We start from the raw sequence: 21,152 nt of genomic DNA on the forward strand, positions 1-21,152 counted from the left end.
ATTTGAGCCACAGCATCACGTCCAGCTTTTTTCTGAGTATGTCGTACTAAGGAATTGAACCTGGGTCTTCGTGCATGCCAGGCAAGCATTCTACCACTAGGCCAAACTCCTGGCCAAGACTTATGCTTTAAAGTCACACTTTAACTATGTCAAGGTAGGCAAACTTTTCATAAATAGCCAGAGAACAATTGTTTTAAGTTTCACAGGCCATACAATCTGTTTCTATTAAGTCTGATACCACTGTGGGAAGGAGCCAGACGGGGTAGCCATGTTTCAATAAAATTTCATTTATTTAAATATATATATATATATATATATTGCTGGAAACATGGTCTAGTGGTAGTGTGCTCTAGTAATAGAGCGCTTGCCTAGCATACATGAAGCCCGGGGGTTCAATTCCTCACTACCACATTACAGAAAAAGCCGGAAGTGGTGCTATGGCTCAAGGAGTAGAGCTCTAGCCTTGAGAAAGTTCATGGACAGTGCCCAGCCCCTGAGTTCAAGCCCCAGGATTAGAACCCACTACGCCCCCTGAAACAAAACCCATAGCCTACTGGGGTGCTGTTAGTTCACATCTCTAATCCTAGTTACTCTAGAGGCTGAGGTCTGAGGATCATGGTTGAAGCCAACCTGAACAGGAGAGTCTGTGAGACTCTGATCTCCAATTAACCATCAGAAATACAGAAGTGGTGCCATGGCTCAAAGTGGTAGAGTGCTAGTCTTGAGCAAAAAAACTCAGGAAATGTCCAAGCCCTGAGTTCAAGCCACACACACACACACACACACACACACCTCATAGCCTTTCCTTTCTACCAGTTGTTGTGGCTCATGCCTATAATTCTAACTCTTCAGGAGGCTGAGATCTAAGGATCATGGCTTGAGATTGAGGATCATGCCCCAGTATGGGCAGAAAAGTCCTTGAAATTCTTATCTCAGATTAAGCATCAAAAAGTCAGAAGTAGAGCTGTGACTCAAGTGGTAGAGTACTAGCCTTGAGGAAAAAAAAGAAAAAAAACCTAAGGGACAGTGGCTCTGGTCCTGAGTTCAAGCCCCAGGCCCAACACAAAAACATAAATAGCAAACAAACAAAACCCACAGTCTTTCTTTGTGAATCTGAGGTAGGCCTCACCTCCAGTACCAAATTCCCAACTTAGGTCTCTTTTCTTTTTCTATAAAATGTAAAGATATCTGCCATGCTACAGCTATGGTTTCATTTTTTTGTCTGCTGGACTTTTACTTTGCCCATGAAAACCAAGGCTTTGCTAGATTGTTCTAAGAAGACCCACAGCCACTTTCACTTTCCATGGCTAGTGTTGTCTATTGGCTTCTAGCTCAGCTCTGTCTCTGTGCACAGAGCTGCTCTGTTCCTTCTCATGGCAGACACTGTGTTGTGTCCTCTGCTGAGCCCCTGCTCTACTCACCCTGCTCCCTGGAGATCTCAGGCTTGTACCAATACTTGGACGTGTCCTGGACGAACTTCACTTTAGCTCGAGTCTCAGGGCTATTGTCTGAAGGAGAAGAAAGGGAAGTGTTATGGATTTAAAAAAAAAAAAAAGATATGTTGAAGTCCTAACCCTGACACCTATGGATGTGTAGTCTTATTTCTTTATTGGGAAATAGGGTCTTTGAAGATGGAATTAAGGCATTCTGGATGGGGGTGAGCCCTAAATCCAGTCTGACTATTGTTCTTCACAGAAGAAAAGGACAGAGACAAAGAGACAGTGGATATAGCATCACAGAAGAGGAGACAAAGATTAGAGATACCAAGGATCCCCAAACACTGGGAGACAGGCCTTGAAGATTCTCCCCAGAGCTTTCAGAAGACACTGGCCTTTTGATACCCTGATTTTGGACTCTTGGCCTTTGATCTTATGAGAGGATCCTTTCCTACTGTCTTATGCCACCAAGTATGTGGCACTCTGTCAGGCAGCCCCAGGATACAAACACCAAAAACTAATATTTCTAAGCCCGACAAAGCAGAATGGAAGGGACCAGAGTGGTCTCCACATTCCCTGACCCCTGCCTCCATCTTCAGTCGCCATGCTGATTGTCGCTGATGGACCTGGCACAGCATTCTCATGGAACTTCCTCCTCCCAGCACTACCTCCTCCCCTAAGGAAATCCTTCCAGCATCTTCCCCCCATAAGCTGATGAGCCTCTGTCCCTCCCTCCACAAGCCCAGTTCAGGTCATTTCTTCCAGATCCCATTTTCCCACCTAAGGCAAAACCACTCCATCTTTGGGACAAGGAGGCAGTGGACTGGCCTGGAAGCTAAACGCCACCTACAAAGTGTCACACACCCCCTTATATGGCAGAGGACCCTCCTGCCCACACTGTGGGATCTTTCAGAGAGCTCAGACAAGATGGAGGACAACTGTGCAATGTTACACATTGCCAGAGGACAGACAAAATGGCCTTCCCAGGAGGTTCAACAGATTCAGGTGCAGACACATCCTGTCTTCCGGGCAGGAGCTATCAAGATGGATAAACCTCCATTCTCTAAGTCCTTTCTTATTTTCCTTTTTAATTAACCCATTATCATTATACATATTTATAGCACACTGTATGATATTTTGGCTTGTGTAGGCTCCTTATCTTTTTGTTTGGTTCTTTGATTTTGAGACAGAGCTCACTCTGTGACCCAGGCTGTCCTCACACTCTCGGTCCCTCTGTTTTTGCTGGGACTACAGGCAGAGGCCACTACACCGTCCTCCTTATTATTTCTTTGTGTTTAGAGTCTTGTTCTTCATAGTCACCTCACTGTGCTATAGGACTGCTGTGTCCCTATGTTCTTCCAGCTTTTGGCATCAAAGTGAAAAAGAAAGGGGAAGGGGAGAAGAAGAGGAGGAAGAGATAAAAGGGAAAATTTTAACTCTCCAGATGTTCTATTCAGAAAGAGAGAGGGAGGAGAACCATTCTGCGCTGAGAATGCTGTGGAGCTGAGGGAGCTGAGAGGGCGTGGCAGGCTTGCATGGTTCCATCCATGCTATAGTGTGGATTTCCTGGGCCTCTGTGCTATCTCTGGAGGCCAGAGAGGGGCCAGCGCCTTCCCCAGCAGCTGTGTACAGGGGAAGTGATGCTGCACAGCTGGGCCACACGACTGCTGCTGACACCTGTCCCCGCTCACAGTCCCAGGCCCCGCCGTGGCCTGGCCTGTTTAAGGAGCTGTCAGGGGCGGTGGAGGATCCCTGTCCCTTCCTTCCTGTGTTGACTCCCAAGGCTATTTTAGGCAAGAAAGATGATGGGAAACAGGAAATATCCCAACCACTACAAGTGTTGCATCCTTCGAGGCGAGGGGCTGGGAACCAGATGTCCCCAGAGGATGGCAGGAAGCAGAATGGGGGAGAAAGGAGACAGGGAGGGGTTCTAGTGCCAGAGCTTGCTGGGTTCAAGGAGAATATGGGTACAGATGGCTCATCCTGGGCCACCTGAAACTCTCCATATCTGCCTTGACTATGTAGGGCCCGGAAGCCACTCTGCACAAAGCCTCAGATGCAAAGATGCCAGCAACTGGGGATGGAGAAAGACAGTGCTGTGCAGATCTGTACAGGCTTCCATGAAGCCAGCCCCATCAAAACTAGCCTCTTGTAGGAAGGCCCTGCACTCAGCCTCCGCCCCTGTGCCACATCTACTGTCAATGACAGGTGTACTCCAGGGCTGGCTTACACAAGCTTAGAGGTCTAGGCCTAGAAGTCATGTTCTCAAAGTTCTAATAAATCACAGGTTGTAGATTTGTGATACAGACCCCTCCAATGACACTTAAAGAATGTGAGTTTGGGGCTCATTTGGACCTGGATTGGAAGCCTAGCTCTGCCACTATTAACTGTACAATGTAAAGCTGGACAAACGGCAGAGCCTCATAAGCCTTGGTTTACTTCTGTGTAAAATGGGACTTACCAGGAGCCCATGAGGATTAAATGAGATAGTGCTTCATTCAGAGGCTGGCCTGGGGCCAGCATTCAGACTGTGGCTATGATCACCACAGAGGTCAAGCAAGCCATTGATGGCACTTTATCACCCCACCCCACAGCACCCACAGTCACGGCCACATTTTGAAGACACAATCCCAGTGTAACAGGAGGAAATGGAGGCCCAGAAGCTAGTGACTCATCCAAAGTCATCTGCCCAGGGAGATGTGGCCCCTGCAGAGGTCCTAGTTTGTGGATTCACTAAGCTCACCAACATGAGAGGAGGGAACCCAGGGGGAAGAGACGTACCGGGCATGGAGTATTTGGAGAAGTCAGGCAGGGTGTGGGAGAAGGAGACTGTGCTCCCTGCGCTGGGGCTGGACATGCCACTGGTGACGGGTGAGGAGGACACCTTGCCGTTGATGGTGGCATAGTTGGGCAGGCTGCCCGCCCGGTCTCCCACAGACATCCTCCGCTTCTCTGGTAAGGCTGGTGTTGGGCTCCCATGCCGGAAGGCAGCTGAATCCGGGGAGGGTGACGTGGCTGGGCTGCTCAGGCCTGGGTAGTAGGCTGGGGAGACGGGGAAGGAGGGCGTGGAAGGAGCCTGGTAGCCTGAGGCACTGCTCTGCCTTGACAGTGTGGGTCTCCGGTCCTCTGGGGTGGAGTATCCGCCATGGGCCATGGGCCGGTCCAAGCTGGGGCTGCTGGAAAGGGCAGATCCAGACCCTCCCAGGTGTCGGCCCAGGCTGGGGCTTCCAGGACTGGCTACTGTGTTGCCATGGAGACCTTGGTGAGTTCCAGGGTGCCGGCCCAGGCTGGGGCTCCCTGGAGTGCTCACCGTATTGCCATGGAGGCCTGGGACTGGGTGGGTGCCCACTGGGTGCCGACCCAGGCTGGGGCTCCCAGGAGTAGTGGCTGTACTGCTTGGGTGACTGGAAATCGCAGTACCATGGAAACCAGAGCCAGATGGCCCCATCACTTGGCGGTGGCTCAAACTAGGGCTACCAGGGGCAGCCATGCTAGGGTTGATAGCCCGCCGGCCAAAGCCAGGACTCGGGGGAGTGTTGGTGCCCACTGTCCTGTGGTGGGTCTGAGGGCTTCCAGATCCTGGGTGTACACCAGCCACACTGAACTGAGCCCGGCCCTGGCTTTCTGGAGAAGAGTTGAACTGTTGAAGGGAGTAGTCAGGGCTGCTGTAGCTGCTGCCCATGCCCGGAAGAGGAGAGGAGCTCTGGTAACTTCTCTGGACCATAGGGCTGGGTTGCCCCAGGCTGCCAGAGCGGAAGCCGGAATCCAACAAGGGCTGGGTGGGTGTGCGGGGCCCCTGCTCACTGCTCTCTCCAGATGGGAGACTCCCCACCGAAGTGCTGGAAAGGAAGAGAGGTCAGCATGGGTCATTCGGAAAGGGTAGATTTTCAGTGATGCACAACCTTCAATTCAATCAATAACAGCAGTTACGAGAACTCCACTGGCATTGGCTGGGGATGGCAGGGCTCATGTATGTCACCCTATAGGACCATCAGAAGAAACGAAGGGTCAGGACCACACAGCTCATAAAAGCCTGGAGTTTCCATACAGCTGTGTATGATTGAAAAGAGCACTCACCTTCGCCCTATACACTGTCCCTGATAACTGTTTGTTGTTGTTGTTGTTATTGCGGCTTCTTTTGGGGGGGGATCAGTCATGGGGCTTGAACTCTGGGCCTGGGCACTGTCCCTGAACTCCTCAGCTCAAGGCTACCACCCTATCCCTGGGCCTGGGCATTGTCCTTGAGCTCTTCAGATCAAGGCTACCCCCCCTACCCCTTGAGCTTCAACCCCACTTCCCGTTTTTTTAGTGATTAATTGGAGATTAGAGTCTCACGATCTTTAGTGTCCCGGCTGCCTTTGAACCATGATCCTCAGATCTCAGCCTCCTGAGAAGCTAGGATTACAGGCATGAGCCACCCTCTGATAACTGTTTTTTTTTTAATTTTTTTATTGTTGTTATAAAAGCGATGTGCAGAAGGGTTACAGTTACATAAGTCAAGCAATGAGTACTTTTCCTTTCTCTCTTTTTTTTTCTTTCTTTCTTCTTTCTTTTTGCCAGTCCTGGGACTTGAACTCAGGGCCTGGGCACTGACCCTGAGCTTCTTTTTGCTCAAGGCTAGCACTCTCTACCACTTGAGCCATAGCACCACTTTTGGCTTTTTCTGTATACATGGTACTGAGGAATCAAACCCAGGGCTTCATGTATGCAAGGCAAGCACTCTCCTACTGAGCTGCATTCCCAGCCATGAGTACATTTCTTTCTGCATAATGCCACCCCTTCCCTCACTTTCCAGTTTTTCCCTGTCTCCACCCACAAGTTGCACAGTTCATTTCCATACTAACCCTTGAGCCATCAATCAAAGCAAAGCCATCTCAACCACTGAAAATGAAGGTGGCTGATATAGTGGGGCCTCCAGCATCTAAGCATCTACAGCGCTTGTACAAAGGACTACCTTGACTCAGTTTCCCCAAATGTGTCATTCTCCTTACACATTAAGAGTACTAGAATTTGGACCTTCTCCTGACTGACTCAAAATTAAGCAAAGAAATAGAATCCAGACAGGACATTTGAAATAAGGGCATTTATGCTCATGAAAAGATCAGCCTTCCAGCCTCTAGCATTGCAAGCCACCATACACAAGGTCTCCTGTCCCCAAGGTGCCATTACCAGGAGGACTTTGGCGAAGGCTGACAGGAAGACTGGCATGAATGTTGAGGACAGAACCTGCTCCAGAGTGGGGTTCTATTAGGCTGTCCCCAATCCTAAGACCATGACCAAATTCATCTCCTAGGAACTGAAGGTATGGCTCCAGCACCAGCCTGGAGTGAAAAAGCTAAGCCTGCATGGATGTGTGCATGCATGCATGTGCACACACACACACACACACACACACACACACACACACACACACAAACACACACGTTCACTCAGCTCCTAGAGGCCTGGGCCTGGCAGAATAGTCACAACAAAAGGTTATACAACGAAGTCACATGCAGACCCATAGAGCGCCCCAGGAGAGTTCCAGGCACACAACGGCTTGTGAAGTGGAGAGGCCTTTTGACACCTGTTCATGTGCAGAGGGAAGGAGTGGATGCTGCTGATCCAGACCGATTGCTACCCTTCCAATATAGTGGAAAAGACTAAGGTGCACAGGGACCCAGATAAGCAGCAAGTGAGTAGAGGTGGCAGGCAGGTTATATACCAGGAGCCCCAGAGAAAGCCAGGCTCCCTAACAGCCAACAGGGCAAACCCTGGAGCTGCCTTGGACAAGCAGTGGAATGAATTTATTTATTTATTTATTTATTTATTTATTTATTTATTTATTTATTTTGCCAGTCCTGGGATTTGAACTCAGGGCAACATTTTCTATGCATGTGGTATCAAGGACTCGAACCCAGGTCTTCATGCATGCTAGGTAAGCACTCTACCAATAGGCCAAACTCCTACTCCAGAACCCTGATATTTGTGCATGTGAGGTAAGCACTCTACCAGTAGGTCAAACTCCCAGCCCCAGCAGTGGAATCTTTGAGCTGGATGAGCTCAGGTTCCTGTGGTGACATAAGGATTTGGTAGAGCCATGATCTTGAGCCAGATAAGAACCAAGGGCCAGAGAAGGCTAAAGCCAGGCTGGGACAAAGTCTATGGCACACCCATCAGGGTCCAATGCAGAATGCTGTTTCCTGCCAGTGAATAAAACTGCATTCTGAGGATGGCAGAAAGCCGGATGTAATGGGCTGCGCAAGTGGGGAGTAGGATTACAAAATGGAATCCTAGGAGATGAATTCCAGAGGAAGAGCACTGGCTTCCAGAGTCCTGAAGAGAGTAATACTATGCAGAGGTGAGATGGGGGGAGAAGCAGGGAAGTTCTTGGCTGGAAGCATCCTTGGGAGACCAGGGTAAGGGAGAGATGTCTCCCTGAACCTCTGGAGAAATGCAGGCTTCTGTCCAGTTCAGAGGTCTTGGCTTGAGGTCAGAACTATTCAGCTCAGAGAAAACAGTCACTGCTCACCTGCTTAGCCAGGCCCCACACTTGAGACCTGAGTACACACACACACACACACACACACACACACACACACACACACACACACACACCCCAGCCTGCTGTCCCTCTGCACTAGCCTTCTAAAATGCCCCTCTTTCACTCTGCAGCATCCTGCCTTCCTTTGAGAACACCCCCCAAAATACCTCCAGCCCTCAGAATCCTCTCTGCTTCCTTGCAGAGAAATAACAACCCTTACTATGAGCTGCAGGCACTTTTCTTCTTTATCAGCTCAGGGCACACACAGCTGCCATCCTGTGAAGAGTGGCATGCCACATAGATCTTAGGGACAAAGAGATATGTGGGCTATGGGACCACACAGCTGCCTGCAGAGGCCTGCTCAGCCAAGGAATCTGTCCTAAGCAAGCTACTTTTCCTTCATGTCCCAGTTTCCTTCCTAAGATGTAGGAATAAAAATAGTAATGAGAAGCCGGGTACAGTGGCTTACACCTGTAATCCTAACTAGCAGGAGGCTAAGATCTGCGGATCGAGGTTCAAAGCCAGCACTCTTATCTCCAATTAATCACTAGAAAACGGGCAGTTCCAGGGATAGGGCAGTAGCATTAGGCTGAAGAGCTCAGGGACAGTGCCCAGGTCCAGAGTTCAAGGCCCAAGACCACCCCCCCCACACACACATACACACACACACACACAAATAGTAATTAGCTGGATGCTGGTGGCTCACACCTTCAATCCTAGCTACTCAGGAGGCTGAGATATGAGGATCATGATTCAAAGCCAGCTGGGGCACAAAAGTCTGTGAGACTCTTATCTCCAATTAACCACTAGAAAAGCAGAAGGGGAGCTACGGCTCTAAGTGGTAGAGTGCAGCCTTGAGCATGAAGAGCTCAGGGATAACGCCCAGGTCCTGAGTTCAAGCCACACAACCAACAAAAAACAATTTTAAAAAAGGTAATTATCTCCCAGGATCAGGGTGAAGAGTAAATCATGGTACAAAGCACTATGGAAGACCCTGACACCAGAAGAGAAATCGCTGCAATTGTTCTTACCAGTGGGTTGTGTTGGGTGGGCTTTAACTTGGGGGCAGAGCACAGTGACCATGGATGCAGGTGGATTTTAACCTTGGTGGGCAGACTGCGCCTTGCATGTTTACATAGATGGTGCCTTTCACTCCTTCTGGCACAGTGGGTGAAGGAACTGAACCCTGTGTAGAAATTACAGCCCCGCCATCCTGGCTTTTCTTTTGTTGTTGCTGTTGTTTGTTATTGGTTAGTCATGGGACTTGAACTCTGGGCCTGGATGCTGTCCCTGAGCTCTTCAGCTCAAGGCTACCACCCTACCCCTTGAGCCACAGCGCCACTACTGGTTTTCTGGTAGTTCATTGGAGATAAGAGTCGGGCTCTAGTCTTTAGTGCCTGGGCTGGCTTTGAACTGTGATCCTCAGATCTCAGACTCAGGAGTAGCTAGAATTACAGGCGTGAGCCACCATGCCGGCTCCATGTTGGCTTTTCTAAGCTGCTTAAGTGAAGTGGTTTTCAAGAGGCAGCAAGCTGACACAATTTGTGCCCAATCTCACCTGGGCAGATTCCATCAGCCCTCCCCTCGTCCATGCCAGGCTAGGAATGTCTTCCACAAGGCTCCCTGCACATACGTCTTACCTGTCAGCGCTGAGGATGGGGCTGCTGGTGGAGAGAGGGCTGGGGGACACAAAAGAGCCACCCACGGTCCCGTTCCTCAGGGGCATCTCATGGCTATAGGGCTGGGTGGCTGGGATGCTGAAGTTCTTGGAGTCCACATCCTGAGCTCGAGGACCAGCCACTGCTGTCCGTGCCACGGACTCCACATAGCTCCGGGGCTCTGGAAGGGGTAAGAGGACAGAGATTGAGCACAGGATGCTGTGGGTACAGGAAAACAGAGGGCCCCAGACTCCAGCCTGGGGGAAAGGCACATAGAGACATAAGGGTATATTGCCAGGACTGCCATCTTCCCACATCCCATCGGTCCTAAGTCCACCTTTAGCTAGGGTCTGGCAACTGAGAAGCTTTCAAGAATTGCAATCTCCAGAGCTCAGGTTCTATCTTTGCACAGAGCCATCAGAGCATCTTTCCCAAGAGTTGGGGGCACCTATCCATGGAGGCCCCTTTTCTTCCATGATTCTACCACCCAAACCTGACTCCCCTGGGCAGCATGGGAGCTGGACCTCTAGTGTGCACGAGATCTCCCTCCTGACCTTGTCTGTACCTCAGGACACGCCCACTTGCTCATCTAGCAACAGGCCTGGATTACTGAATCATGGCCAGTGCTGGCCACTGCACACTCTCCAGCCCCTTCTCTGCCAAGACATTTCTACCCACCTTCGTCTGACACATGCAGCATTCCTCGGGAGAATGACGCCAGAGACGCCATGTTCAACCCGAGCCATGTCTGGCATTTCCATTACACAAGGCCCTGGACAGAGGACCTGGATACCTCAAAGCTCCACCTGGAATTCAGCCTGGGAGGAGAAGCAGGGAGGCCACTGGACAGATGAGGAGACTGAGGTCTGGAGAGTGAAGTGACTGGAGCCACAGCCAGAGCCCAGGCCACCTGATTCATAGTCCAGCATTTGCTTTCCATGCCCAGTGCTTCATACCCAACAGCAAAGAGGGATCCAGGCAATGGGTGTCTCCAGGAGCATGATTGAGGGTGGACACTGTGACACCTGCAATCATGGCACCTCAGCCTGGAGGGACAAGGCTGGAGCGCAGATCCCACTCTGTCACATTTAGCATATCCACTAAAGCCAGCCTGGGACACCCCGGGACCCTGGGGTATAGGACCCTGAGTCCTATAGGCCCTGTGGGCCAGGGTTGCAATGGCCTGCTCAGAATAACCCAAGTTCTTCAGTAAATGAAAGTCTTCCTCCTAGACTGAAGAAACCCTCATGATGGCTGGAGGGGTCAGCAGGAGTGTCACGAGACCTCACGTGCGCGTCCCTGCCTCTTCCCTGAGTGGCTCCAGACATGACATCCTACGGCCAGGCCCACAGGCCTCCAGACCTGTTCAGAAAAGCCCTTCGTGGAGGTCTGTGGTGCGGTAGGCTGGTACAAGGTCCTGATATCAGATACCCCATCCCTGGTGCCACATACCTGGGCACTGAAAGCTGGAGTCCCCTGTGCGGCCTAAGCCAGTTTGTAGCCAACATTCACCTCATAGAAGCCCTGAACCCACTCTGTGTACCCAGGCCAGCAAGACCTGCATAGTTAAGAGATGCTCAGCAAGTCTCTGTCTCAGGGCTAGGCTGCTTGAGCATCTCCAGGGTAGGTCAGATGCTGTCGCATTACACAGCTCTGCTTTGCCATGTGATGGTGCCGTGGTCAGTAGCGGAGTGAATTCCACCCGTTTGCTCAGCCAAGAGCTTGGAGAGTGACTTGCCCAGGACACAACTAGTTGGTGGCCAAGGGCACCCGCAGCCAATGTCTCCAAATTCACAGGACAGGTTCTAGATGGCCTAGGCCAGACCCACAGTCTCACGGGGACACCCAGGGCCCACTGCTACCTGGCACACCAGCCCTAAGAGCCAGAGAAATGCTATCAGCACGGGCTGTCCATGATGGCCAGTGGAATGCAGGATTGGAACCTTGCATGGTAGCTTTCCTAGGCTACTCCACTGGAATGAGCCACAGCATCTGCCAAGAGCATGGCTGAGAGAGGGTCCCTCAGTGAGGACACCGCCCCACTGGGCCCACTTGTCCACTCTTCCCTCCAGATCTGCTGGCCATTGTGGAAGCTGAGCCCCCATGGAGCACCTTTAGCCTGAGCCTGAGCTTCCAGGGCGATGGGGAGAGGGAGCAGAGCTGAAGGATAGATCCCTGAAAGTTCTGAGACTAGAAACTGAGTTGGCCATGTGCTCAAGGCCTCAGTCCCCTGGGATCTTCTCCAGCCCCTTCAGCTTCTACACCATGCCAGTTCCCCACATGGGGCAAGACCCAGGGCACTGGATGGCTTACCAAGAGAGCAGCAGGTGTCTGGAGACAGCCCAGCTAAGGCCACTCAGAGGCCAACCCCACCCCTGTGACCTCAACTTTGTTCTGCCCTTCTACCCCTTTTTTGTTTGGCCGAATATAAGGCTTGAACTCAGGGCCTGGGCACCATCCTTGAGCCACTTGAGCCATAGCCCAACTCCCTGATTTTTGGTAGTTAATTGAACATAATAGTCTCATAGACTTTCCTGCCCAGACTGGCCTCAAACCATGATTCTCAGGTCTCAGCTTCCTGAGTAGCTAGGATTACAGACATGAGCCAACCACATCAGGCTCTCTTCTACATCTTATCCTACTCAGCCTCTTCTTCCTGCCCCTCCACTCCCAAACTCAAGGATAAGAGACATAAAGTCTTCCCTCCCTTGTGCCCCCCCACCCACTGTCCCCCGTCCTCATTAGTCCTAAGCAGCAGAGACCTTTGCCATGCCACTTCCACAAGATCGCCCCTGCACTGCTGAAACCAACCTCAGTTACCAAAAATCACTTTCCTGTTTCTGCACTGAAAAATGTTTCTATGCATTCCTTGGCTCTCTCTCCTTCCCACCTCCCTCTCTTCTGTGGCTCACTAGACCTTTCTGGGACTCAGTGTTCCCACTGTGAAGTGGGAATGAGACCACCCACCTGCACAGCCAGGCTGCAGTGATGGAGCAGGGACGGGGCCGGCTGATTCCAGGTAACTCAAGCGGGTTCAGAGTATGCAGGGCTTGGCCTAGTCACTCCTTTGCCCCAGCCTTTCCCCTGCCTCTCCCACCCTCCCTTTTCCTCCTCCAGTCCCCAGGCAGCCGACCCATGGACAACAAAACTGGGAAGGGCAGGAGAGGTGGGGCCAGGGAGGGTGCTGCATGGAGAACATTCCAGAAGCCCAAACCCATTCCAAGTGGCTGTTGGCGGCTGAGAGCAGCTGGAGGCCCAGGGTAACTTGGCTCCTCAGACCAGGTACTGGCAGCTCTTCACCCACACCCTCAAATGTATTTCTGACACCCCGAAAAAACATTGGCTCGAGAGAAGGGGCCTACCCTGACCCCCCTGAGCAAAATAAAGCTATTCAGGAGCTGAAGGGGCAGCACCCTTGCTTAGCATGCATTAAGGTCCTGGGTTCAAGCCCAGTCTGGAAACACAAAAACCCAAGCGTCTCGCTCACTCCTGTAAACCTAGCCACTCCGGAGAGTCAGTTCAAAGCCAGCCTGGGCGGATAAATCTGAGAGATTTACCTCCCGTTAACCAGCAAGAAGCCACAAACAGAAGTAAGGCCCAAGTGATAGAGCATCAGCCCAAACACAGCCAAGCAAGAGAGGAAGGCCCTGAGTCCCCAGTACCAACACAAACAAGCCAGCAGCACACCCGAGTGGCAGCGCTTGACGGCGCTCCTCCCAGCCCCAGCGCAGCCTTCAGCCCCAAGCTGATGTGCCTGTTTTGTTGCGCTCTGGGCCAGACCTAGAGCTGGTATTCCATACACCTGCATCACCCTGAACCCCCAATATCACAGCACCCACCACCACGCTTCTCAGAGAATGGAGAGGCCATCTCTGGTCCATGGCCTCTCACTGTGTCAAATCTAGCCACACACGATCTCTGGGACAAACAGAACCTGACCTGAACGCCCACTACCAAGGAAGTTATTGCCCATGCCCTCTGAATATCCTCTCAGGGGCTGGCCTGCTTCCTCGCCTTCCCTCTCCCTGGAGGAAGATCCAGGGGCCCTACACCCAGGGACTTCACTGTGACAACGTTTAGGTGGAGGCACTGGGAAAGGAAGGCTTCTATGTGGCGATTTAGCTCAGGCTCTCAACTGTGTCCCTGACTGAATCAGCAAACTTCCCGGGTCTCTAAAACAATATTCCTGTCCCCCTTCCTGCTGTGGTATGACCGTAACCCCAGGTGGCCTGACTCTTGCCAGCTTTATTTAACCTTTGACTCCGTATCATAAATGCACCTTATTAAATGCTCCAGCCTCACTAATTTCTCAGATCCTGGAAAACCATATACTATTCCTTCCCATCCCATGGCCTTTGCACCTGCCATTTTCATCTGATCTTCTCCCACTGCAGTTTTATCAGGTTGGTCCCACTCAGCCTCACATCTTACCCCTTTAGCCTAGAGTACGGTTCTTCGTCATCAGGGCTCACAAAACTGTGGCCCCTCCCCTCCAAAGCATTGCATGCATAATTCTGGCTCTTGTTCATGCCAACGCTCTGTGAGATTAGGAACTGTATCTCATGCTTTACGTCATTACGTCTCCAGAGCCTGGCCCATCACAGGAACTCAAACTAATGACTTAATCAATGAATAAAAGCAAGCACAGATGTCATCATTACAGTGACTTGCACAGAGCTGAATAATTCTGCCACTGATCATGTCAACAAGGGAAATCAAGCAACACTTCTAAGAGTCAGCAAAGAATGTGCTCTTGTCTGCCCTGGGAGGTGGGGCCTGAGTAAGGAAAGCTGGCACTGGCTGCCCCAGCCTGGTTCCCTGCCCTCTCAGCCCAACTCCCCCAGCAGCCATTCCAACACCCACTCTGGAATCCCAGGGCATGGCGCCTGGAGGCAGGAGAAGGGTTCTGAAATGCCTCCCCCCGCCCTCCACGGATTAAGAGATGGGAAAGCCAGCACTGTAGTGGCTGCTGTCGTCTCCTGCCTGTGACCTTGGCAGATTCCTCTCTGCCATCTAGAACACAGGCCTGAGCTCCAGGTCTGCCACAGCCCTGGGGTGGCTGAGCAGATCCCCGGGAACCTCTCCCAGCACTCTCATGGCTCTGGGACAGGTTGCTGCACCCGGCGACTTGTGGTCTTATGAGCTGAGAGTCGTCTGTGAGCTATACTTCGCATGTCTCAGTTCCAAGGAGCTGAGAAATGCCGCAGACCCAACTGCATGTATCTGTCTGTGACCCAGCCCTGGGTCCTTGTCAGACTAGAGCTGACTGGTGGTCTTCGGCCTACGTAGTCCAGCCACAACCTCCCAGCCTCACCATACTGTGGCTGTCTGGATTCACTCTGGGGAAAGGCCTTCCCCAGGCAGGAGGCTGGGCAGCTCTGCCCTGGCCTCACCTTCTAAGTTCCATTGCTGAGCTTCTGTGTTCTGCAGTGGCCAGGCAGCCTGTGCTCAGGCAGGCCGAATAATAGGCCAAGGCTTCTGGGAAACTCCTGGAGATGACAGGGTCTGGAGGCATGCTGCTTTGGGGGTAGGAAGTCAAAGCAATGATTGCAAAGGGAAATGGGGTTCAGAAATGCTGCCAAAAGTCCTAGACAGACAGCCAATTGGAAACAGGACCCAGGTGGGTTCAGCACCCACCTCACCCAGCCCCACCTGGGTGGCGATGGGAACGCCAATGCCCAGAGCCACACAGGGGCCAAAGAGGCTCTGAGTCCCTAGTGAGTGAGCTAAGGCCTTACACCAGACTTGTCCCCCTCTGCTTGCCCGAGCACAGTGTAGAGGTCTACCCACCCCAGTCACTCTGGAATACACACTATACCAACCCATTGAAATTCTGCTCAAACATCATACACACAGAATGCCAAGTTGCTTGCCTGAAAGCTTCAGTGGTATCTGAAGTGTCCCTGGAAGACAGGCTCTGCTCTTTGTATGTGGACATGAGAGCAGGCACGGGCTTCTGGAGTGTGATTCTGGCTGTATGACTGCTTGGCTCTGAACCAGGGAAATCCCCCCACTAAGGGGACACAAGCCATACTGAAAGCATCTTGGTTATTATGATTGGCCAAGCACTGGCATCTAGCAAGGAGAAACCAGCGACAATGCCAAAGACCCCACAGTACACAGAGCAGCCCACGTCAAGGAGCTAGGAAGAGAAAGACAATCTCTGAGCCCCCAATCTGCCTCTGTACGTGCCATGCTCCAAGTAGCACAAATGCCCCTGGGACAGAAAATAGTAGGAGAGGCATCTTAGTCAACAAGGTGACACCTTACTGGCGCCTGGGCACTGGATGTGCCTAAACTCATGCCCAGGGGCCATGAGCTCCCCGGGCAGCATTCAGGCAGTGGCCCAAGTGACATCTCCTTGCCAAAGGGTGGAGACAAGAAGGCCATGTGCCTGTCATCTGAGAGCAAGTAAGAAGAGAGATGCTGGGCTCCAGCCTGGCCGAGCTCTGAGTGGAAAGCCATTCCCAGACCCAGAGCACAGGAAGCGGTCATCCAGCAAACTGCACTTACCTTCTGTTAGCCTAGAAGCCTCCTTGCCCTCATCTTCCTCTGAGGGAGGAGGTGGGGGGAAGGAGAGGCAGGAAAGAGGATCAGGCGAACCAGGTGAGAGAAAGAGCCAGGCGAGAAAAGAGAGAGAGACAGAGAGATTGGTTAACAGGGAATTTGCTGAGGAAAGGGAGCAGAAAGGCCAAGGAAGGTCAGCCTGTAGGGAAGACCCACATCCACGCAGCATAGGACCCCAGAGTCCAGAGTTCGTGGACCTGGGCTCTTAGCAGTCTCCACCTTCCACAGCCATGGCCAGGGCTCCTGCGGGCCGTGTGGGAGCATCAAGTGCTGACTGGTGTTAGGCAGCCCCACCCCCTGCTCTCTGGTGGCTCAGTGTCTCTGGCCATGCTGGCCTCTCCTGTGTAGGAGGCTGTGCCCCAACCAGTGTCTGCGCCAGTCACCAATGCATGCCATTGCCCTCCTACCTGGCTGGATGAGTCTTCTGGTAACTAAGGAGAAAAGGCAAAGTTGACCCCCAGAGCCCCAGCCCTAAAGCCAGATTCATTTTCCAGGCTCCACAGATTCTCCAAGTCACCATTAAAAACCCAGACCTCTACTGCCTCCAGCGTCTCCAGGACAATCTGGGAAATGGCCAGGGGAGGTGGGAGCCCAGAGGTAGCCACCCTGCTGGGCAATTTCTTCTGCACAGGCCCTGAACTTTGCCCTCTGCCCTGTAACCAGGACAGGTGACTTGACCTCAGAGCAGCTGGGGTCAACCCAGGCAGCCCCTGGGGTCCAGTGTCCGTCATCAGCTGTAGGCTAAAATGCCACCAGCAACTGGGATATGGGCATTGGTGGAGGAGAGGCCACCCTGGGGCAGCAGGGACTAAGGCAGGAGGCACAGTGCTGGGGAAGTGGTGGCAGGCAATGGTGGCTGCTGCTAAGTGACAGATCTTGCCCAGAGGCATATGAGGAGAGCAGCCCGAGTGCCAGAGTTCTGCCTTGGAGCAGAGGCTGCTGGGCACAGAACAGCGATGGCTAAACATTGCTTGGGGATGGCACAGGCTTCTAGCAGAGAGCAGGATGACTGCAAGGAAGCCTCGAGTCCCTGCCATCAAGGCCACACTACGGCAAGAATGCTATCAAAGGATGTCACCTCCGTCCCTGGGGCCTGGCCTCCATGTGGCACATAGCCACTGCTGCCTCATACCCAGGAAGGTCCTGAGAAGCTCCGCTCTGGGAGTCCACCCATCAGACCCTCTGCCCAGGACACAAGGGCCTCCTCCCTCTTATCTCCCTCACCCAACCCCCCACCCTTCCAGCCAGCCACTCACCGCCTGTGGGGTGCAACAGGATGTCTGCTGGGTTGTGGGGCTTCAGGCCCAGAGCAGACAGGGGCGTTTTAGCCAGACCAGGAGGGGAGCGTACTGTTTGGAAAGAAAAGGGGGAGACACCAGGAATGAAGGCGTAGCAGTGAGTAGACTAGACAAGCTACAGTGGCCAAACCCAGGGACGGGAGCATGCTGGTGAGGCTGGGAACGAGAGAGACAGACCCAAAGTCCCAGGTGCTCCAGCTCCTCCCCAGTCTCTGGGCTTCTCCACATGTCAGCAATTGAAAGGACAAAAGGAGAGTCAGAGAGCAGTGCGTCCTGGCCCTGGCCCCAACCTTGAGTGAGTCATTTCTACCCCAGGCCCTTATAGCCCCTTTATGTTTGAGGAGCTTACAGTACTCACAGAGGCTCCTTCAGATATCTCTTCCTTCCTCTCAAATATTCTGTCTTACCTCCTATCCCTCTCCTGCCCCAGCATCTCTTCTCCAAACACACACATCCGTACACATGCACCCAAGCACATACATGCCCACACAGTGTTCATAAACCGTTATACATGGATAGACCCCGAAGAGGAAAGGCAGAAATGGAGTCTTAATAAGAGTCCACACACTTAAAAAGTACAGAAACAAGAAAGAGATCACAGGCCAGAACGCGCCAGTGCTGAGATCAAAACAACCCCCTGCCCTTCATGTCCCTGACGAATCCTAGCAGGTGAGATCTCAGTGTGGGGCTTTGTATCCCAAGTCTCAGGGCTCAGGGAGAAGGAGGAGCCCAGGCCACGGTGCTCCACCAGGAATACCAGCTTCCTGCACAAAGCCCGGGCTTGTCCTGAGCTGCCCATCTGGGTTACAAGTGTCACCTAACACACAAGGTCAGAGCAGGCTGCTAGCCTTCCCCTCAGCGGAGGACACAACTGGGTGGCCTAGTCACGAGACGTCTTGGTGGCAGCTGCCTCCTTGCACTGGGGAAAGAAAAGAAAGGAACTCTGGATCTCGGATTGGGGAGCTTAGGGCCTCCATTGAGGCCTGAGCCTCTGGTCTGAGGACACTGTAGTTGCCCAGTGGCCTAGATGAACGAGATAGGGCCCTTCCTCTGTGTTCCACCCCAGATGTCCAGCAGACAAATGATGTACAAATATATCACTCCAAATGCCAGGAAGTCTAGGCTTAACTCTTCTGCCCACACCACCTCCTCACCCCATTGCCTGAGGTGGCATCTTGTTCAGACACCCCTCAAGCACCTAATGATGTCTGCCAAATAGACCCCTAGTGGAGTGGGAGAATGGTGAAGGAAGGACCAGCCTGCTGCCAATACACAGCTCCAGTTCATTCTGCGTATGCCTGCAGAGGGCAGGAGATTCCATAAGGAAAGACAAGGAGTAAGGTAGTCCTTTCTGCCAAGGTGGGGAAGGGATAGCGCCAAAGCCAGGCAGGCTTCTACCCTCTCTCTCCAGCCCCATGTGTTTCTGGTATGGAGACAAAAGGACAAAACCAAGTTCTTGTGCGGCCCAGTGGTTTCTACCCCTTCACACACCCTCAGGTTTGCCAGGCCCCAGGGTGAGTTAGTCTAGATGCTCAAACTGGTGAGGCTACATCCATGTGGATTGCCTAGGCCTGCAAATACTGAGTCCAAGATGGTAGCTGTCAGCCCAACACTTGAGGTGAGTTGATCTGCTCCAAGATACACAGCTGAATTCAAATCGTGTACAGGAAGAATATAAAGTTGCCCTGTCTTGGGTTATTTGTTTTCATGTCATTACTAGGGCTTGAACCCAGGGCCTGCATACTGATCCTTAGTTTTTTCACTCAAGGCAGGTACTCCCACTATTTGAGCGATAGCTCTACTGCCTGCTTTTTGGTAGTTACTTGGAGATAAGCATATCATAGACTTTCCTGCCTAGGCTTTCTTCAAACCACAATCCCCAACTCTCAGCTTCCTGCGTAGCTAGCATTGACTGGCATGAGCCACTGGTGCATGGATATTATGGATAGTATTACTATGTAGCTCAACCCAGCCTCAAAGTCTCAATTCTCCTGCCTCAGCCTGCCGAGTGCTGGGATCACCAATGTTTGCTACATGCCTGGATAATTTTTATATTAAGAAAATTAATATATCAATATTTTACAATGAAGTTAAGATAAAGTATTTTTAAATGTTTCCTTTTATACATGGTATTTTCATATTTTCCAAATGACTGTAAAAACTATTCTAAGATTTTTGTATTGGTTTACTTATTGAAATGACAATATTTCAGTTTGTTTTGTTTTAGGTGGCATTAGTGATTGAACTCATGGCCTTGAGCTTAAAGCATGGGCAGTCGTGTCCCCATTCCTTGCTAGTTTGCTTACATATAGGGTTTCTCGAGGTGCTCTTGCTTCTCCATCCTGGCTGGGTAGCAGGAATTATGGTCATACACCATCATTCCCAGCCTAATAAATATACATTCCAAATTAATTTCACCAGTACATTTCCTGTCACCTTCTCGAATGTGACCACATTTGGTTATTCTGTCTCCATTGGTCAGCAGGAGCCATGGCTTCCAGAGCCTGCTGATCACTCACAACTTCAATCTCATGTGTCTCCAAGATGGCAGCCCGCCTGCATTCTACTGGCACAGGGACCATGGGTTGCTACCACCTCCCACCCCAGTACAGAAAAGCCAGTCCCCAGGATATGCAGTCAGCTCCACTTTGCCTTTCCTCACCCACCTCCCCTCTTACAGAGGCAAAGAATGGCTCAACCTAGGTCCAGTTCAGGAGCCAGAGTACCTATTACTCTGCCTGCCCTGGGCCTTTTGCAGGAGGTACCCTGCAAAAAGAGCCTGGTGTAGCTCTTCCCACAACTACATCTCCCAGTTTAGGATACTTCCTGAATAAAAGGGAACATTGACCACTCATGAACTCTTTCAGGCCTTTTCTCCTGACTGCCCTGCCTCCCCCAATGAGTGTGTCAGGGGCTACAGATATGCTCCTGCCTGGACACCAAGGACTCTTCCAGCCTGCAAACCTTGATATGCCAATAGAAGTCATACAGAAGTCTGCAATGGGAGAGGTGCCTGAACACAGACGGAAATGGGAATTAGAAACAGGACAGGGCCAAAGAATCACAGAGTCACGTTAGAATTGGGGACCTTTGGTGCATAGAATGTGAAAGAACTCAAAGAAAAGCCCATCAAATGAGAACTCAGGCTTCATGGTCCGTCCATCTGGATGCTCACACCTGGATGCTGCCTCATTCTCAGGTGTGGGTAGAAGGAATAGAGAACACAGGGCATTTGGAAGACAAGAAGTAACAATGGAGGCCACAGAAGTGAGAAGCAGAGGATTCTAGCCCTGCCCAACATACCTGCTACACACCCCCACTGCACCCCCACACGGGCCAAGACTGAGAGGAGGGGCTGAGGGAATGGAAATACAGGTTTCACCAGGGTCCTTACCCCCACTGGGTGGTGGACTGGTTGGGGAGGCTCCCTCCATCTCCTCGAAGGCCTCTTTGTAGCTGTGTAGATGGGGCTGCAGGAGAACAAAGGGGAGGTCTCTGAGGAGAGGTTCATTCCCCTCCAGATGACCTTGGCCATAGTGTCAAGTCACACAGCACGATTACCCTCCCAGCCTGACTCTCCATCAATGCTCAGATAAGATGTCCAATGGAGATGCTGGCCTTGTACAGTTCCACAGAACCTTATAAAGTGTGTGCTGGGGGGACGGTGGAA

The 21,152-nt window shown here is 51.9% G+C and overlaps 1 protein-coding gene across 6 annotated transcripts in view; it reads right to left on the minus strand.

Annotated features, from left to right (window-relative positions):
- Tns1 (tensin 1) overlaps positions 1-21,152 on the minus strand; it is a 179,872-nt gene that overhangs the window by 12,464 nt on the left and 146,256 nt on the right. For 3 of the 6 annotated variants that reach the window (XM_090354791.1, XM_090354794.1, XM_090354793.1), the window contains 5 exons: positions 20,877-20,952; positions 17,441-17,533; positions 9,600-9,798; positions 4,218-5,275; positions 1,422-1,508 (listed from right to left, as the gene is read on the minus strand). In XM_090354791.1, the coding sequence (XP_090210917.1) occupies positions 1,422-1,508; positions 4,218-5,275; positions 9,600-9,798; positions 17,441-17,533; positions 20,877-20,952 (1,513 nt within the window). Of the gene's footprint in view, positions 1-1,421; positions 1,509-4,217; positions 5,276-9,599; positions 9,799-16,130; positions 16,170-16,591; positions 16,616-17,440; positions 17,534-20,876; positions 20,953-21,152 lie in introns of all 6 variants that reach the window. The other 3 variants (XM_090354796.1, XM_090354795.1, XM_090354792.1) reach the window with 3 other exon arrangements.

Source organism: Megascapheus bottae, chromosome 21 (assembly GCF_031878675.1).
Source record: "Megascapheus bottae isolate mThoBot1 chromosome 21, mThoBot2.hap1, whole genome shotgun sequence".
In the NCBI taxonomy this organism is placed as follows: Eukaryota; Metazoa; Chordata; class Mammalia; order Rodentia; family Geomyidae; genus Megascapheus; species Megascapheus bottae.